This window comes from Gallinula chloropus (assembly GCF_964237585.1).
Source record: "Gallinula chloropus genome assembly, chromosome: 1".
Classification (NCBI taxonomy): domain Eukaryota; kingdom Metazoa; phylum Chordata; class Aves; order Gruiformes; family Rallidae; genus Gallinula; species Gallinula chloropus.
In genome coordinates this window covers 183,816,340-183,830,288 of record NC_140085.1, presented here as the reverse complement: position 1 = coordinate 183,830,288, position 13,949 = coordinate 183,816,340, and the positions used below count along the sequence as shown (strand labels likewise).

Sequence of the window (13,949 nt, the reverse complement as noted above, 5' to 3'; positions counted from 1 at the left end):
TGTCATTGCATACATTTCAGGATTTTTCATTTTTAATGTAATTTCTTTTACAACAATTTTCATTTCTGTAGGTGATGGTCCTCAGTGTAGAGATTATGTCATATCACTGGGAGTTGTCAAACCTCTTCTGTCCTTCATCAATCCCTCCATTCCCATCACCTTCCTTCGGAACGTCACATGGGTCATTGTAAATCTCTGCAGGAATAAGGACCCCCCACCGCCTATGGAGACAGTTCAGGAGGTAAATAAAGAATTACAAGACAGATAATTTTTTATGCTCTGGGCTAGAGGCCAAATGTTTTACCTTGTCATACTATGAACTTATGAATGTGTGTTGCCACTGTCTTGTGCCACTCAGCGCTTGTTAAATGAAGTAATTTACCCAACTTATTACAGCCTTAGTAAGAAGTATCAAAGGCATTTGTGACATCTGAGCCGAGTGAGGTTGATGAGCCATGCATTAAAATGGACACAACGAAAAATTAAGGCAGTAGAATGTGCTAACATACTCAGCATTTCATGTTCACATCCAAAAAAGGCTATAAATGTGATTTTGTGTATAGAAGTAGTTAAATGTAATCGTTTTCAGTAAGGGGAAAGGCAAGTAAACTATTGAACGTAGTGAGTGTAGTTGTGTTTCAGCTAACTGAACATGCAGTCAGTGTCAAGTCCCCACTTGAGAACAGAAGCACCTGAAAATCCTTTCAAAGCACTGAACAGAGCAAATGTGTTTGTATAGGCACAGCTAGTAAAGTGATGCTATTGAACTAGAACTGTAGTTGTAATGAATGTGAAGCCCTTTGTCTTAAAGTAAATTCCAAAGTGTAGATATAGTTTTCAAAGCCATGTGAAGTACAATCTTGCTAGCAACTAAACTGTAAGGAAAATTTTTAAATGAGGCAGAGAACAGGGAAAACTTTACACATAGTACTTTACCAACTACAACCCCCTGTTCTAAGCGTGGCTCAGCTGTGTATTTTCTCCTTACATTAATGCAAAAATAAAATTTTACTTTAATACAAGAGGGTTTTATAAATTTATATTATGCTTATGATTTTTATTTTATCATGTGATAACGAAGCTTTCAAAATAGGAGGGGGGTGTCTTATATCGTTTGTTTGCTTGTTTTTCCTCAAAATATAGCCTGTTCTCTGTGTGTCTTTGAAATATAAACAGTTTTGTATTTTCACAAATTTTAAATAAGACATACAGATATTATATACAGTATATACTGTAATATATTATAAATACTTTGAGGGAATTACCAGCTGCTGGGAAGTGTGTGGATGCAATATGCTAATGCAGTCTCAAGCTAAGCTTTGGGACTGCAATACTTGGATTGGTGGTAGTACAGTCAATTCTGTTCTGCTGTAATGACTGATGAACTTCTTTTCAGATTTTGCCAGCATTGTGTGTTCTCATTTACCATACAGATATAAACGTAAGTAACTTCTAAAGTTTTAGATATTGAGATACTTTGCTTTCTCTAGAGAGAAAATGCTGCAACATTGTGTTTGTGGCAAACTTATTTTTGTGTGTTAGTTTATGTATAATTAAGTCACACATGCACAATTAAATACTAAGACTAATGTAATTGTCATTCAGAGCATGAAACAAAGTGCAAACATCATCTCTGAAATATCTTTTCTAAAAGATTTTTTGTATCCTTTGCATTAGAAGCTACATTTTAAAAAATCTTGCCTTACCAGAATTGAGCACTAGAAATCCAAAGTGCCAGCTTGATTTCAATTCTGCCCCAATTTATAATTTTGCACAGATGTTATATAATGCATGTGTAGAAAAAATTTTACAAACCAGTCTGAACAAATATTGTGGTCGTATGGGTAAATCTGATTTTAACCTGTTGGGTGCCTGACTTTGCAACCTCCTTAACTAAGGAAATTCCATGCAAAAATTTACTTAAATAACAGCAAAAAAACTATTGTTTTGTGGTACCTTGGACAACTTTGCTTCAGGTTTTTAATCCTAAACCTTCAGTGCTTCCCACATTCCTGATCCATAGGTTTACATATATTTTCTAAGTCCTAGAGGGGGTACTTATCTCTTGAATTCTTATATTGGCATTTCAGGAACAAAGATGTTTTTAACTAGGGGATACTCAGGTGTTCTCCTCCTGAGTTCTGTCAGGACTTTGTGATGTCTTTGACTCTCTGATCCCTACAGTGATGCTTCAATTTAGAGAAGCAAGAATTGAACCTCTGTGGTGGGCCTGGGCATAGAGCATAAGATTAGAGGAACTGTCTTTCATTACTTCCATGCTGTGGTAATGGTGTTTCTGCTGCTCTTTTAACGGTGAACTGGACTTGGCTCCACAAAATATTTGCAAAACAGTTTAATTTGGGCTTTTGCCAGGGTTTTCTCAGTGTAATGTGAGTGGGGGACATCACATGGTGACTTTCCAATTTGTAATTTGGACAAACCCGACTGGAAATTCCTAGCAAGACCAAGCATACTTGTAACATACAGGCTTATTTTCCCTGCCAAATTTGAATGCTTTTGCAAGCAATGATTGTGTGAGAGCTTCTTGAAGTAGATATGAGACTATATCATGCCAGATTTTGACTGATCTCAATTAGGGTGCCCATCTCTTTGATCCTGAGAGTCAGGTGCTAGTTTGGAGGTACCAGTCTGGTCCCAGCCTCTGTACTGGAGCAGCAAACCTATCTTTGGAGATGAGTCAGTGATGCAGGTAGGTCAGCCAGCAGTCCTATGGGCACTTCTGGTGGCTGCTGCTCTCATCACCAACAGGACTGTGGGGCAGCCAACTGGTGAGGCTCCACCTCACTGCTTCTGCTGCGATTGCAGCTCCACTGCAGCACATTGGGCTGTTCCTGTGGCGTTAGCAGGTGAGGGCACCAGCAGGCTGTGTCAAAGCATTAAGTCTGTGTTGACTGGTCCATGGAGCTGGGTGGAAGTACCCTGTGGGTCAGGACTTTAAAGTCCTTCCTATGTTTCAGTAATTTAGTATTTAGCTATGTTAATAGGAAATTTTAAATAGGTATCTCTTTTAAAACTAGAGTAGATCCAGGTACCTCAACAGATGTTGTCCTCAATGGGAGTCCAGATTTTTCTTCCTGCAGTTCCTAACATCATCTTTAGGTGATGGGATGTCCCCCTTTCTGCTGGCTTTGTTTCTGCTTCAGATACTGTCTTTCAATGACTATAACTTGTACCTTTCTTTTTGTGAAGGCTCTCAAAACATCCTTATCTAAGTCATCAGTGACTTAGTCTTTATTTTCTTCAAGATACTAAGATTGCTCTGAGTGATAGTAATTTCTGTGCAGGTTTTCACTTTGCTTGAACAGTTGCCACCTTACAATAGTTGCTAGTCCTTTAGTTGATATAAAAACTCCTTTCCTTCAACCTTAATATGAAGGCAAAAATCCCCCATACATACAGAATGGCTTGCAGTTTCACTTCAGAACTGCACCATGGACCAGAAATGGAAAGTTGTAGGTAGTTGGATTAGAGACCAAGGGAATTTGGGCATTCTGTAGTGAACAGATAGCACAGCTAACAAATTACATCAGTGCTAGGAGGCTCTGTCACTATTTTGTTCAGGAAGATACTAGCACAACTACTTATTTGAGCTGGCTGTCTATCTTTGAAATGCAAATCAAGCCCAACAGTTTACCTTTGTGAGATGCTGTATGCTGTCACTTCATGCTCCAGAATGTGGTATTTAATTCTTGTTACTGTTACAGGGTTGGTTTTTTTTTTTCAAGAGAGGACATAGAGAAAGTATTATTGTTATTATTGTTATTATTATTAGCCCCAGTTTTCACGGCTGTACATAATAATCTAAGATGTTATTAATTAGGTCTCATCATAATGTTTTAGGTTTTGGTGTACTTTGTGTGCCCTTTCTCTCCACCACTTTAAACATGTGAAATGTTGAACCATAAATAAGGACTCTGTTATATGGATTTCACTGTTCAATGTGTAAACCATGTTATTTTCAATTTGTAGATTCTTGTGGACACTGTTTGGGCTTTGTCCTACTTAACAGACGGTGGAAACGAACAGATACAAATGGTGATTGATTCAGGGGTTGTACCTTTTCTAGTTCCCCTTCTGAGTCATCAGGAGGTTAAAGTTCAAGTAAGTCTGGTTCAGTTGCTCTTGAATAGGCCTTTGTAAGCTGTTGTCTAAAAAATGTGCCTTAGAGTGTTTTTTTGTGGAGTACTGAAATGAGCATTTATAGCTACATCTGCTGCAGGTAAAACAATTTTTTAAAAAAAGTTACCTACACTGGGGGAAAAAAATTATTAAAATGAAAGAAAACTCAAGCCAACCCATTCTATTACAGTAAAGTGACAGGTTAATGAGCTTCCATTGTGTGATTACCAAGGGTGTCTTTTTTTTTTTTTTTTTTTTTTCCTGTAGCCCTAAAATAATGGCAGCAGATTTTATGTTTTCCAGAATTCAGGTTATATGCACTCTTTTCTGTTGCTGCATATGTGGTTGTGTCTGGATAACTCATGGAAATCAATTACTATTTTTGGACCTTTTGAATGTTAGAATATTTGTAGATGCCAAGTCCTTTTAATAAAGTAAATTTCTAATTAGCTACAAAAGGTAGGTTAGCTGAGCTCATTTGATTAATTTCAAAGACAAAGGGAAAATAAATGTTGGGAGCTCTCTTAGGTATCTGTGTATTTGTGGTAGTTGTTTAGTTTGTAGGATTGAGACTTGGCTGTCTTGAAATTTGTCAGACTGGTTCACTTGATGAAAAGGAATCTCTCTGGTATTCTGTCCCTTGTAGAGCATTTAGGGACCAATAAATAAAGGCAGAAAGTCCATTTCTGAAAGTCAATGAGAAGAAAGCTGGTCATGTAGGGAGGGGTGTTCCAGTCCTGTAGCAGAGCTGAATGGAGAAGCAAGCAACCTTGGCAGACACAATGAAAGCCCAGATACAGTTAATGTTAACTGTAACTTGGATCAGATACATAATGAATTAGCTTTTCTACTGTTTTAATATTAATTTATTTTCTAATCTTTACACTGTTTTTGAGTTGTGCCGCAGCGCAGCTATTCAGTGAAATCCTGTACTGTGTGTTTGTTTGCATGAAACTAGCCATTTTTAGGATGTAGCTCAGAAAATGAAGTGCCAAATTGTGTTTTGCAAAGTGTTTTTTATAAAGAGACATCTTTAAATGATCTTTGTTTTAGTATAAGTAACAGCAATGCCTTTAACATGCAATTTTTTTTTCCTTCCCACTTCGGATATTCAGACAGCAGCACTGAGAGCAGTAGGCAACATAGTAACTGGTACTGATGAACAGACACAAGTTGTTCTCAATTGTGATGTTTTGTCTTATTTCCCAAATCTCCTGACGCATCCAAAAGAGAAGATAAATAAGGTATGATTTGTTTCTTCCAGACTCAGTGTTTTTATTTAGGAAATAAAGCAATAGTCTGTAGTGTATTGCAGAGTAATTTCCTACAGCTTTTATGTCTGGCATGTGAGCAATTTTATGTGAAGATGCAGCCTCTGAGGCTGGTATTTAATTAGGGTTAAAGCCAAACAAACTTAATGAGGATCCTTGCATTGGTGTTTATGCCGAGTGCTCTTTGGGAGAACTGATGGGTTTTGCTTTGGAGTGTGGTGCTTAGGGGGGTTTCTTCATTTGTGAAGTGAGAAACCGGCTGACTTGTGTTTTTCATAACTCAACGTGTTGAGTCCACAGGGCTGAGTAAGGTTCATTCAGTTTTTCCACTCCACTTTTTCATAGTGGAGTTTGTTCTCTCGTCCACCTTACCTAGGGACTACCACAGCCTTTTTCTGAAAATCATTCCTATGTTTCCTCTCCTTCCTCTTGGCCAAGGCAAGGGCCAAGAGGCCTAGAGGGAATAAGGGGAGTTAGATGAAAGTGATCACTGCAATCCTTGTGTGCCATCTTCCACTGCAAAGCTGGGGCTGGCTGAGGAGGAGGCTTCCTTGTTTAGCTTATGTGATTCTTCCACTTAGTGTACCATTGAGGGGGAAATCTGTGAGGAGTCTCTGTTCCTTCAGGCCCTGTCAAGAGCTCTGAAGAAGGTATTTTGACAGTTCAAACTGCTGTGATTTGTTTCTGCCTGCCCGCCTGGCTCTTGACGAAAGAACGATGAAGAGCTCTTTTTGAGGTCCAAGGAAGTTATTTTTGTGCAAGGGGAGTCTAGAAATGTTTGAGTTTTAAGTGTATGTTGTGAGGGGTAAATACAAATAAAAGCAAGATACACATCCCTGGGGAGTGGAACCTTTATGTTTTTTTCCTGCAGTACTTCATAATTGGCTGCTTGCCACATCTGTTCAGCTTTTCCTTACGGTTGGAGCCTTTCTGGGATGTTCTAGATTGCTGTGACAAGTGTCCACCTTTGTGACCAGGAATTTGTACCTGCCTGTAGATCAGTGTTGGCTGTGCTGATGAGCCACCTGAAGGGGAAAACTGTTTGAGGAAAGTCTCAGGACTCTAGAGTCCTGTGTGATACTTAAATGAGCTGTGTGAGCTCCACTTCATGTTCCAGGAAGAAAATGGGAGCTGGAGTTAGTCTTTCTTCCAGCACAGAAAGCTACTGCTGAGCTCTGAGTTCTCAGGAGTAGGACTTCAGGATAAGTCCTCTTTTTTATATGAGGTTTTACTAGTTTTCTTGTTTTCTTAGCAAAACTGATTGAAAGTTTAAAACATGGCTGCAACTCCAGCAGTGCAGAGTGGCTGGAAGGTTTAAGTCAGTGTTGCTCCTTGAGTAAGTAATACTCTGGACCTGAGAATTAATCATACCAATTTTACATTGATCCCCTGCATGTTTGGCTTTCAGAGTGCAGTAAGAGTTTGTGTGCTAGAACTGCTTCTGGGGAGGAAACCCAGAGGTTCTGTTTAGAGATTCATCATGGTACAATTTTATGTTTCAAGGTTGCTTTGTTCTGTGGTTTGGTTGGGTTTTTCTTTTTTGTCTGTTGACTAAGTTTTAAAGGTGTTTTGCTTCTTTGTTTTGACCAATTGTAGGAAGCAGTTTGGTTCCTTTCCAATATCACAGCAGGAAACCAGCAACAAGTTCAGGCTGTAATAGATGCTGGGCTAATCCCTATGATCATACACCAGCTGGCTAAGGTCAGTCAAACTATCAGCTATGCAAGTTGTCATCCTCTTTTTATAAATCTGACATGAGGAGCCTGTGATTTTTAATAATAAGCTTGACAGATGTTTCCATGCAGATTTTAATAAGCTATTAATTTTATTTTTCAGGGGGACTTTGGAACACAAAAGGAAGCTGCTTGGGCAATTAGCAATTTGACAATAAGTGGGAGAAAAGATCAGGTATGTGTAGCGGGATTTCATATTGTCACTAAAACGTTGCACATGCAGCCATTTGTAAGAAGCACAATGTTGAAAACACTTCTTTTTTTTCTTGTTATTTAGGTTGAATACCTTGTACAGCAAAATGTAATCCCACCATTCTGCAATCTACTCTCAGTAAAGGATTCTCAAGTGGTACAGGTGGTGCTGGATGGTCTGAAAAACATCCTCATAATGGCTGGTGATGAGGCTAGCACAATAGCTGAAATTATAGAAGAGTGTGGAGGTAAGTGTTTATTAGGCTTTTAAAAAAATAATTTGCTGGATATTTCTCTGTCTTCCTCTTGCTGCTGTTGATATTTATTGCAGTAGTATTTTTTCATCTTGGGCTATTTGAATAAGCAAGTGAGACCTTTGCAGCAAGGTGCTGCTTAGTTTTGTGGGGGGATTGTGGGAAGCGGTTGTTGAAGGAGCTTTTGGTAGCTGAGGTATTTTTTAGGTTGAATTTATGAGAATTGTGCTTCTTTTCATTTGATTATTGCATATACTTCATTCTGCAGTGAAATACAATTCTTGCTTTAGTTTATTGCATTGAAGGAACTGTTAGGATCATAAATTCATTGCAGACCAAAGCTGGATGAGGAGTCAGGCTTTTACATACTGAAACCCAAGTTTTAACACATGCTATAGTGAGATAGCAGTAAAGGGATGTTGGGAAACTTGGTACAGTGGAAGTTTTCCCCTTGTATTGTACCATATCCAGTTTGAAAATGGAACTAAGGTTTTAAGTAGCTCTTGGTGAAACTTTGTCACCTTGTTTTAAACTCATGCAGCCCAGAAATGAAGCAACATCCTTTGGGTGATGCACAGAAAGGACAATGATTGGAACACAACCTATGTAGTAGCTTATGTATGTAGTACATACTGTGTGTGTCGCTTTATTAAAGAAGAGAGGAGGTTCTATCATTCCTTCCTCACAAAATATGATATTCTGTGGAATGCAAAGGTTCACAAGCCTTTTTTTTCCTTTCCATTGTGGCTGCAAAGATAGCAAATTGTGCTAGACAGTATTTGCAAACTGAGCGACATCTTTTCTGGTATGTTTCAATAGTAATATTCATTATTTTTCTTAGGTTAATTTTTTCAGAATAGTCAGTAATTCACTTTAAACTTAGAAAACTCGTCTCCATTTTCTTTTATCCAGGGTTAGAGAAAATCGAAGCCTTGCAACAGCATGAGAATGAAGACATTTATAAACTAGCATTTGAAATCATAGATCAGTATTTCTCTGGTGATGATGTAAGTATGCTAACGATTGAAGAGAGTGTGCTGCACTGGTAGCTTGGGATGTTGTCATTGTTCCTTGGTTTGAATTGTTAGGAAGGTGGGTTATCTGGGAAGTCAGTTTTCCTGCTCTTTTCTCAGTACAGCTTCCCCTAATTGAAAATATTCTGAAGAGTTTCAATACCAAGAACTTTCTTTAGCAACATCAAGATGACAAACTGATTGATGCTGGCCTAATTATGTCATACTGACATGTAAATTGATACACAATTACTTGTGATTAGAATCTAAACAGTTTTCTGGGTTTTACTTTCTCATACATCAGTCTTTGGAGTCGGGGGGTAGGTCTTGAATTTCAGATAGATTACTGTATTTCAGCGCTCTAGTTGCTCGGTCTGGATTCTGCATCGAAGAGAGTCATCAAAACTAAGACTTTCTGCAACTGATTGATCCAGACCATGTGATATTTTGTTGCACCCTGATGAGGTATTTTGATCTAGAGCTTTGGGCTGTAGTTCTGTCTGCTGCTGGCTGCTTTGTGAGTGCCTCAGAAGCACTTACAAGCAATTTGAAGACATAATAATTCCTTTTTCTAGGCCATCCAAGGTGTCTGTAGTTCTGCAGACTAGCAGAACTATCAGTTTTTCTCTTAAACTGAACTCTGGATACCAGCTCTAACTTTAAGACTTTTTAATTTTAAAATCACGGGTCCATTTTGTGATTGTGAAATTGATCACCAGAAGTTAAGATATGTGAAGGGTTCCCCATGCTTGTAATGATTCTGAGAGCAGTGTCTTAACAGTCTCCATAATGACTTTGAGCTTCTGTAGCTAACTGAAGGACACAGTCTAATTGGCACAGGTGGAAAAATACCCTTTTTGAGCCTAGTACTCCCTTCTGTGCATTTACTTTTTACACAAACTGATGCAATGTAATCTATGCTCGATTTGATGAATTCACCTCCTTTGTTCAGGAGCAGCACTTTACTTCAGATCAATTCTTTTGCCATGTTTTTTGGGGATTCTGAAACTTGAGATTGTAGAAATTTCATGATTGGGAGATAGAAGTTAAAAAATAAAACCAGACAGATTTTCAGGCAGTAAGTAGGAAAATAACCCTTGTCATTTGAGGGCCGGTGCAAAAGGAAAAAGAAAAAAAAACACAAACAAGCAAAACCCCAGAAAAAAAAATTCCAAATGCCTCTAGGGAGACAAAAGATCAGTTTAAGATCGACTGCCCAGGAGTATTGCTGCCTTCTGTCACTTCAGGGTCTTCTGTACTCTCATGAGGTGTTGCTGACTACTAGATATCCCTTCGTCCGTAATTCCATCTGCTCCTTTGCTGAGCCCTATGAAGTGCACATGTACTTAAGGACCAGCACTAATGGCTTCCTGGCTTTATTGAGTTAAAGGCATATGAACTTGGGTGACGTTACTTGGTGGTACCCCAAAGGCAAATGTGCTCATTTATCAACTCACAAACGTTTTGCAAAGCATTCTGAAACCAGACTGGATTTTCACTTGGGCACGACGTGCCCCACTCTTCCTCCTGAGGATTGTTGTTGTCACCGAAGGTCTTAATCTCTCCCTCCAATTTAGGAATTGTCATCCAAGGTAAAGGGAAACAGATATTTTAGGTGAGTCAGTTCTGACACCTGCACTACTCCAAGGCCAGATCTCAGAGCTATTTAGTGTCCCCCACACACAAATTCTCTTACCTGCTTCGGAATGAGATGCAGTTTGAAACGAGGCGTGTGGTTCCTGCAGCCTGGTTTGGAGAGGTTCAGCGAGTCGATGCAGCAGATGCTTGGAGGAGGGTGGGGAGGGTTTGAGGTTGTGCCTACTGATGCTACTGACCGCGTTACTTGCTGTTCCTAGAAAAGGAATACACAGATTGTGCTTATGAGAGCTATTTAAAACCGCTCTGAAAGGAGCAGTTCTAAATCCCTCAGCATCGGATAGGAGGTACTGACGACTCTTTTAAGCTTGATAAAAGTATTTCTATCAGCTGCTGAAAGAAAACGGGAGAAAGTACAAAACTATTTTTGGAATTTCTAACTAGTGATTAGCCAGTTCCAGAAGTCCTAAAAATTGGCACTGAAAATTAAATCGCGCAGCGAAAATAGGAACTGCTTTGGCCAAGCAGCAGCCCAGCCTCTAACCATTTCAATTCGTGCTTCCCTATTGGTATCCGAGCAGAGTTCATGTGTTGTTCTTTTTAAAAACTTGGGAAAAATGGATCTTGTTTTTATTGCAATAATATTTAAACATAGAAGAAAAGATGAATCTCTTGTACGTGTACCAAATTGGGCAGGGACTTGGCCTCTCATGCACTTTCCCTGTTGTATTCCACAGATCGATGAAGATCCCAGTCTCATTCCCGAAGCCACCCAAGGAGGTACTTACAACTTCGACCCAACGGCCAACCTTCAAACGAAAGAATTTAATTTTTAAGTTCAGAAAAGTGCAGCTTCTCTGTCCCACACCAGTATGAAGCACCACCAGATGGCTACCAAGTGAAGAAACAAAAGGCTCCAAGACACACATGCCTCTTCGTTTTGATGCTTCTAAAGCAAGCCATGTATCGGTCACTTTGCAGTTGCCAAACGTCACTATCACATGGACTGTAAATGCATATGCATGATCTCTTAAACTGTTTCAGAATTCTTTTTAACAGTCCCAACTACCTTTATTTGCCTTTTTTCCTGGTGCCACATGCTGACAACCGCAATCTGCAGTTCTGTTAAGAAAATTCCATAGTGGTGGCACATTGGCTTTCCACGGAAAAGTAGCTTCTTTGGAAAATGGTGCGCTGTGGATCAAGACACTTTGGTATGATGCGTACATTTTGGAAGACTTTACAGGGGCTCAGTTTGCTCTGAGCCTCCATCATCATCCTCCACAAACATATTTTCATATACTTTATGTGGAAGAATAGATTCAAAAATGCAAGCCAAATGAATTTCATTGGTGAAACTGAAATAAAAGTAACTTAAAACAAACACTTGGCAATTGATTAAACACTTAAGTTTAAAACAAACAGAAAACTACTTCAGCTATCAGTAATTGATGTGTGTTCATTAACTGCCTCAGAAACCAGGGTTGGAGAATGAACTGTAGATTTGGACTGGTAAAGCTTTTGCCATTATACCTAATTTTTGAGAACAGCGAGCCCTATTTGACCACTCACTTCAGCCTGTGTGTTCCTGCTGTTTTGAAGTAATCAAATGCTGTGCATGGTATTTTACCTGAGCTACAACCTGTTATGGACTTGAACTTCTGTTTAAGCTGAAAGCAAGAGTCCCAGACTGTAGAGAAAAAAAATTTCTGTCCAAAAATATATTAGTTAAAAAGAATCTTGCTTTCAACTTTCAGTAGTCAATATATTTTGTTTTAAATTGATAATTGGATATGGTTGATTTATATTGGGTTTAAACTGTGGAGCTTTCATGTTTACTGTAATTTAGTCTTAAACTATTTTTTACTTAGTAACCAGTGCTTATGATGATGTGGTTGGCAACAAACCAGCAACGACTTAGAAGCGTCATAAAAGCTTCATTCTTGGAGTATTGGAAGAGTAATTCAGAAATTAGTCTCAAATCTTATTCACGTGATTAAAAGAGATAGAAACTGGTTGATGTGTGAGGCTGGATGGAAGCTGCCGTTACTCAGCAGAAACCTGATGTGCAGCGCACACTGAATAACTTTACCTGAGGTATGTGAGGTCACTGCTTTTGGAAAACCGCCTGACCCAGTCGTTTTCAAAGGGATTTTGGTATTGCTGGGGCGTGAAGATGGGCAACTTTGAAATTCTGTAAGCTATCACACAAACTGGTTTTGTTGCTGTTGTTTACTGGGTGTAATTTCCCAATGCATTGATGTGAAGGGATAGAAAAATCTAAACTAATTTAGTTATTGGATGTGGGTTGTATTTACTGTGATGAAGATAAGGCCAGATGCCATCAGAGCTTTGTGGATCAGCTGTTTTTCCACTGATGAACAACGCATAGCAGGTGTGCATTCATTAAATATATATCTGCCAAGGTGGAGCCACTTTAAAGAGTGAGTTGTCTTGTATCTCGACTGGATACAAGCGTATGTTTAAACTGCAAGATTTTTACTTGCTAGATAATCTGTTTTAATATAGTGGTTTGGCCTCTGATTATTTATAGGTTTTATAAATTTTAGAATCAATTTCTCTTTAAGGTGGCTCAGATTTTTCAACTCTTGTGCACATAAAATTGAGTTGGAAGTTCATTGTGCCTTTTTTCTTTTCCCAAAAGTTGAGTTGAAGCTTCATATGGTAACTGCATCCTATTCACACACTATAGTCTAAAAATCTTGAAACTGTGTGGTGTTCGCTAAAAACAACAACCAACCAACCAACTAAACAGTAAAAAGTCAAAGTTAGGTAAGGTCACAAAGACTTTGGGAAGTCACAGTTCCAGCAGATGTCATTGTGAACAAATATTTCCCCCGCCCCCCCCACCTTCCGATTCAATTCAGTTTCCCTCTGCGCTGTACAGGCTGATGGGCGCCTGTTCAGCCTGTACACCCGCCTACCCTACAGGTTCCCTACCGATTGATACCGAAACAACAGTTCTCCACTACTGTGAAGACTCGATCCTTTTCTTGCACTCAATGCATTACGTTCAAGTGAACATCGGAGACCTGGGCAAGGCAAGACAAAAAGCCCTTTGCTCAGTTCTCTCTGTTGTGACCTTATCAGCTTTTGATTGGGATTGCACCATTTCATAGTTAATAAAGAAAACAAAGTATATTGCTGCACTTTTACGTTTTCAGAACAGTGTTTAAAATTGCATTGTTTTTATTATTTTTTTAAACTATCAGTTAAAATAGACTAAAACGTTCTTTCAAAGAGGCATCTAAATGTGTTCCTAATTTTGTATATGGGCTTAGGTTTTGTAACCAATAAAAAGCTGCTATCAAATACTATAAAAAAAAAATGCAAGACCTTATTTTGAAGATGATGAAACTGCTTAGTCTTCATGGATTGTCTTAGGGGGTTTTGTCTTTGACTCGTTACTAGTTAGCAGAACTCCGCATCCAAGTTTGAAGTATGTTACGGGATTGAATAAAGCAAGCTGATGCAGTTATCTCTGAAACTTTGGATACTGTTCCAGGATGAGTTTTATACTTTTTAAAGGAGACCTTTCCCAAACACGAGCAGGATGCTGTGGTAATGGGCTGCAGCCGATCCACAGAACTATATTAAATCGTGACTTCTGTTCAAAGGTGCACCCGCGTGTCAAGGAACTGTCCCAGTCTTTTTCTGCCTCCAGCAGAGCAGCTCTTCCAGGCTCCCAGTCCTGGGCCGAGCGCTGATTCAGCACTAACTTTAAGCAGG

The 13,949-nt window shown here is 39.0% G+C and overlaps 1 protein-coding gene across 1 annotated transcript in view; it reads left to right on the top strand.

Annotated features, from left to right (window-relative positions):
• KPNA3 (karyopherin subunit alpha 3) overlaps positions 1-13,698 on the top strand; it is a gene marked incomplete at its 5' end in the record, with an annotated part of 53,529 nt that extends 39,831 nt beyond the window's left edge. Inside the window, 9 exons of the mRNA XM_084280356.1 lie at positions 72-241; positions 1,397-1,441; positions 3,991-4,122; positions 5,256-5,384; positions 7,008-7,112; positions 7,248-7,319; positions 7,422-7,584; positions 8,503-8,597; positions 10,937-13,698. Coding sequence (XP_084136482.1) covers positions 72-241; positions 1,397-1,441; positions 3,991-4,122; positions 5,256-5,384; positions 7,008-7,112; positions 7,248-7,319; positions 7,422-7,584; positions 8,503-8,597; positions 10,937-11,035 — 1,010 coding nt within the window. The 3' untranslated portion in view covers positions 11,036-13,698. The remainder of the gene's footprint in view (positions 1-71; positions 242-1,396; positions 1,442-3,990; positions 4,123-5,255; positions 5,385-7,007; positions 7,113-7,247; positions 7,320-7,421; positions 7,585-8,502; positions 8,598-10,936) is intronic.
• Between the last annotated feature and the right edge of the window lie 251 nt (positions 13,699-13,949).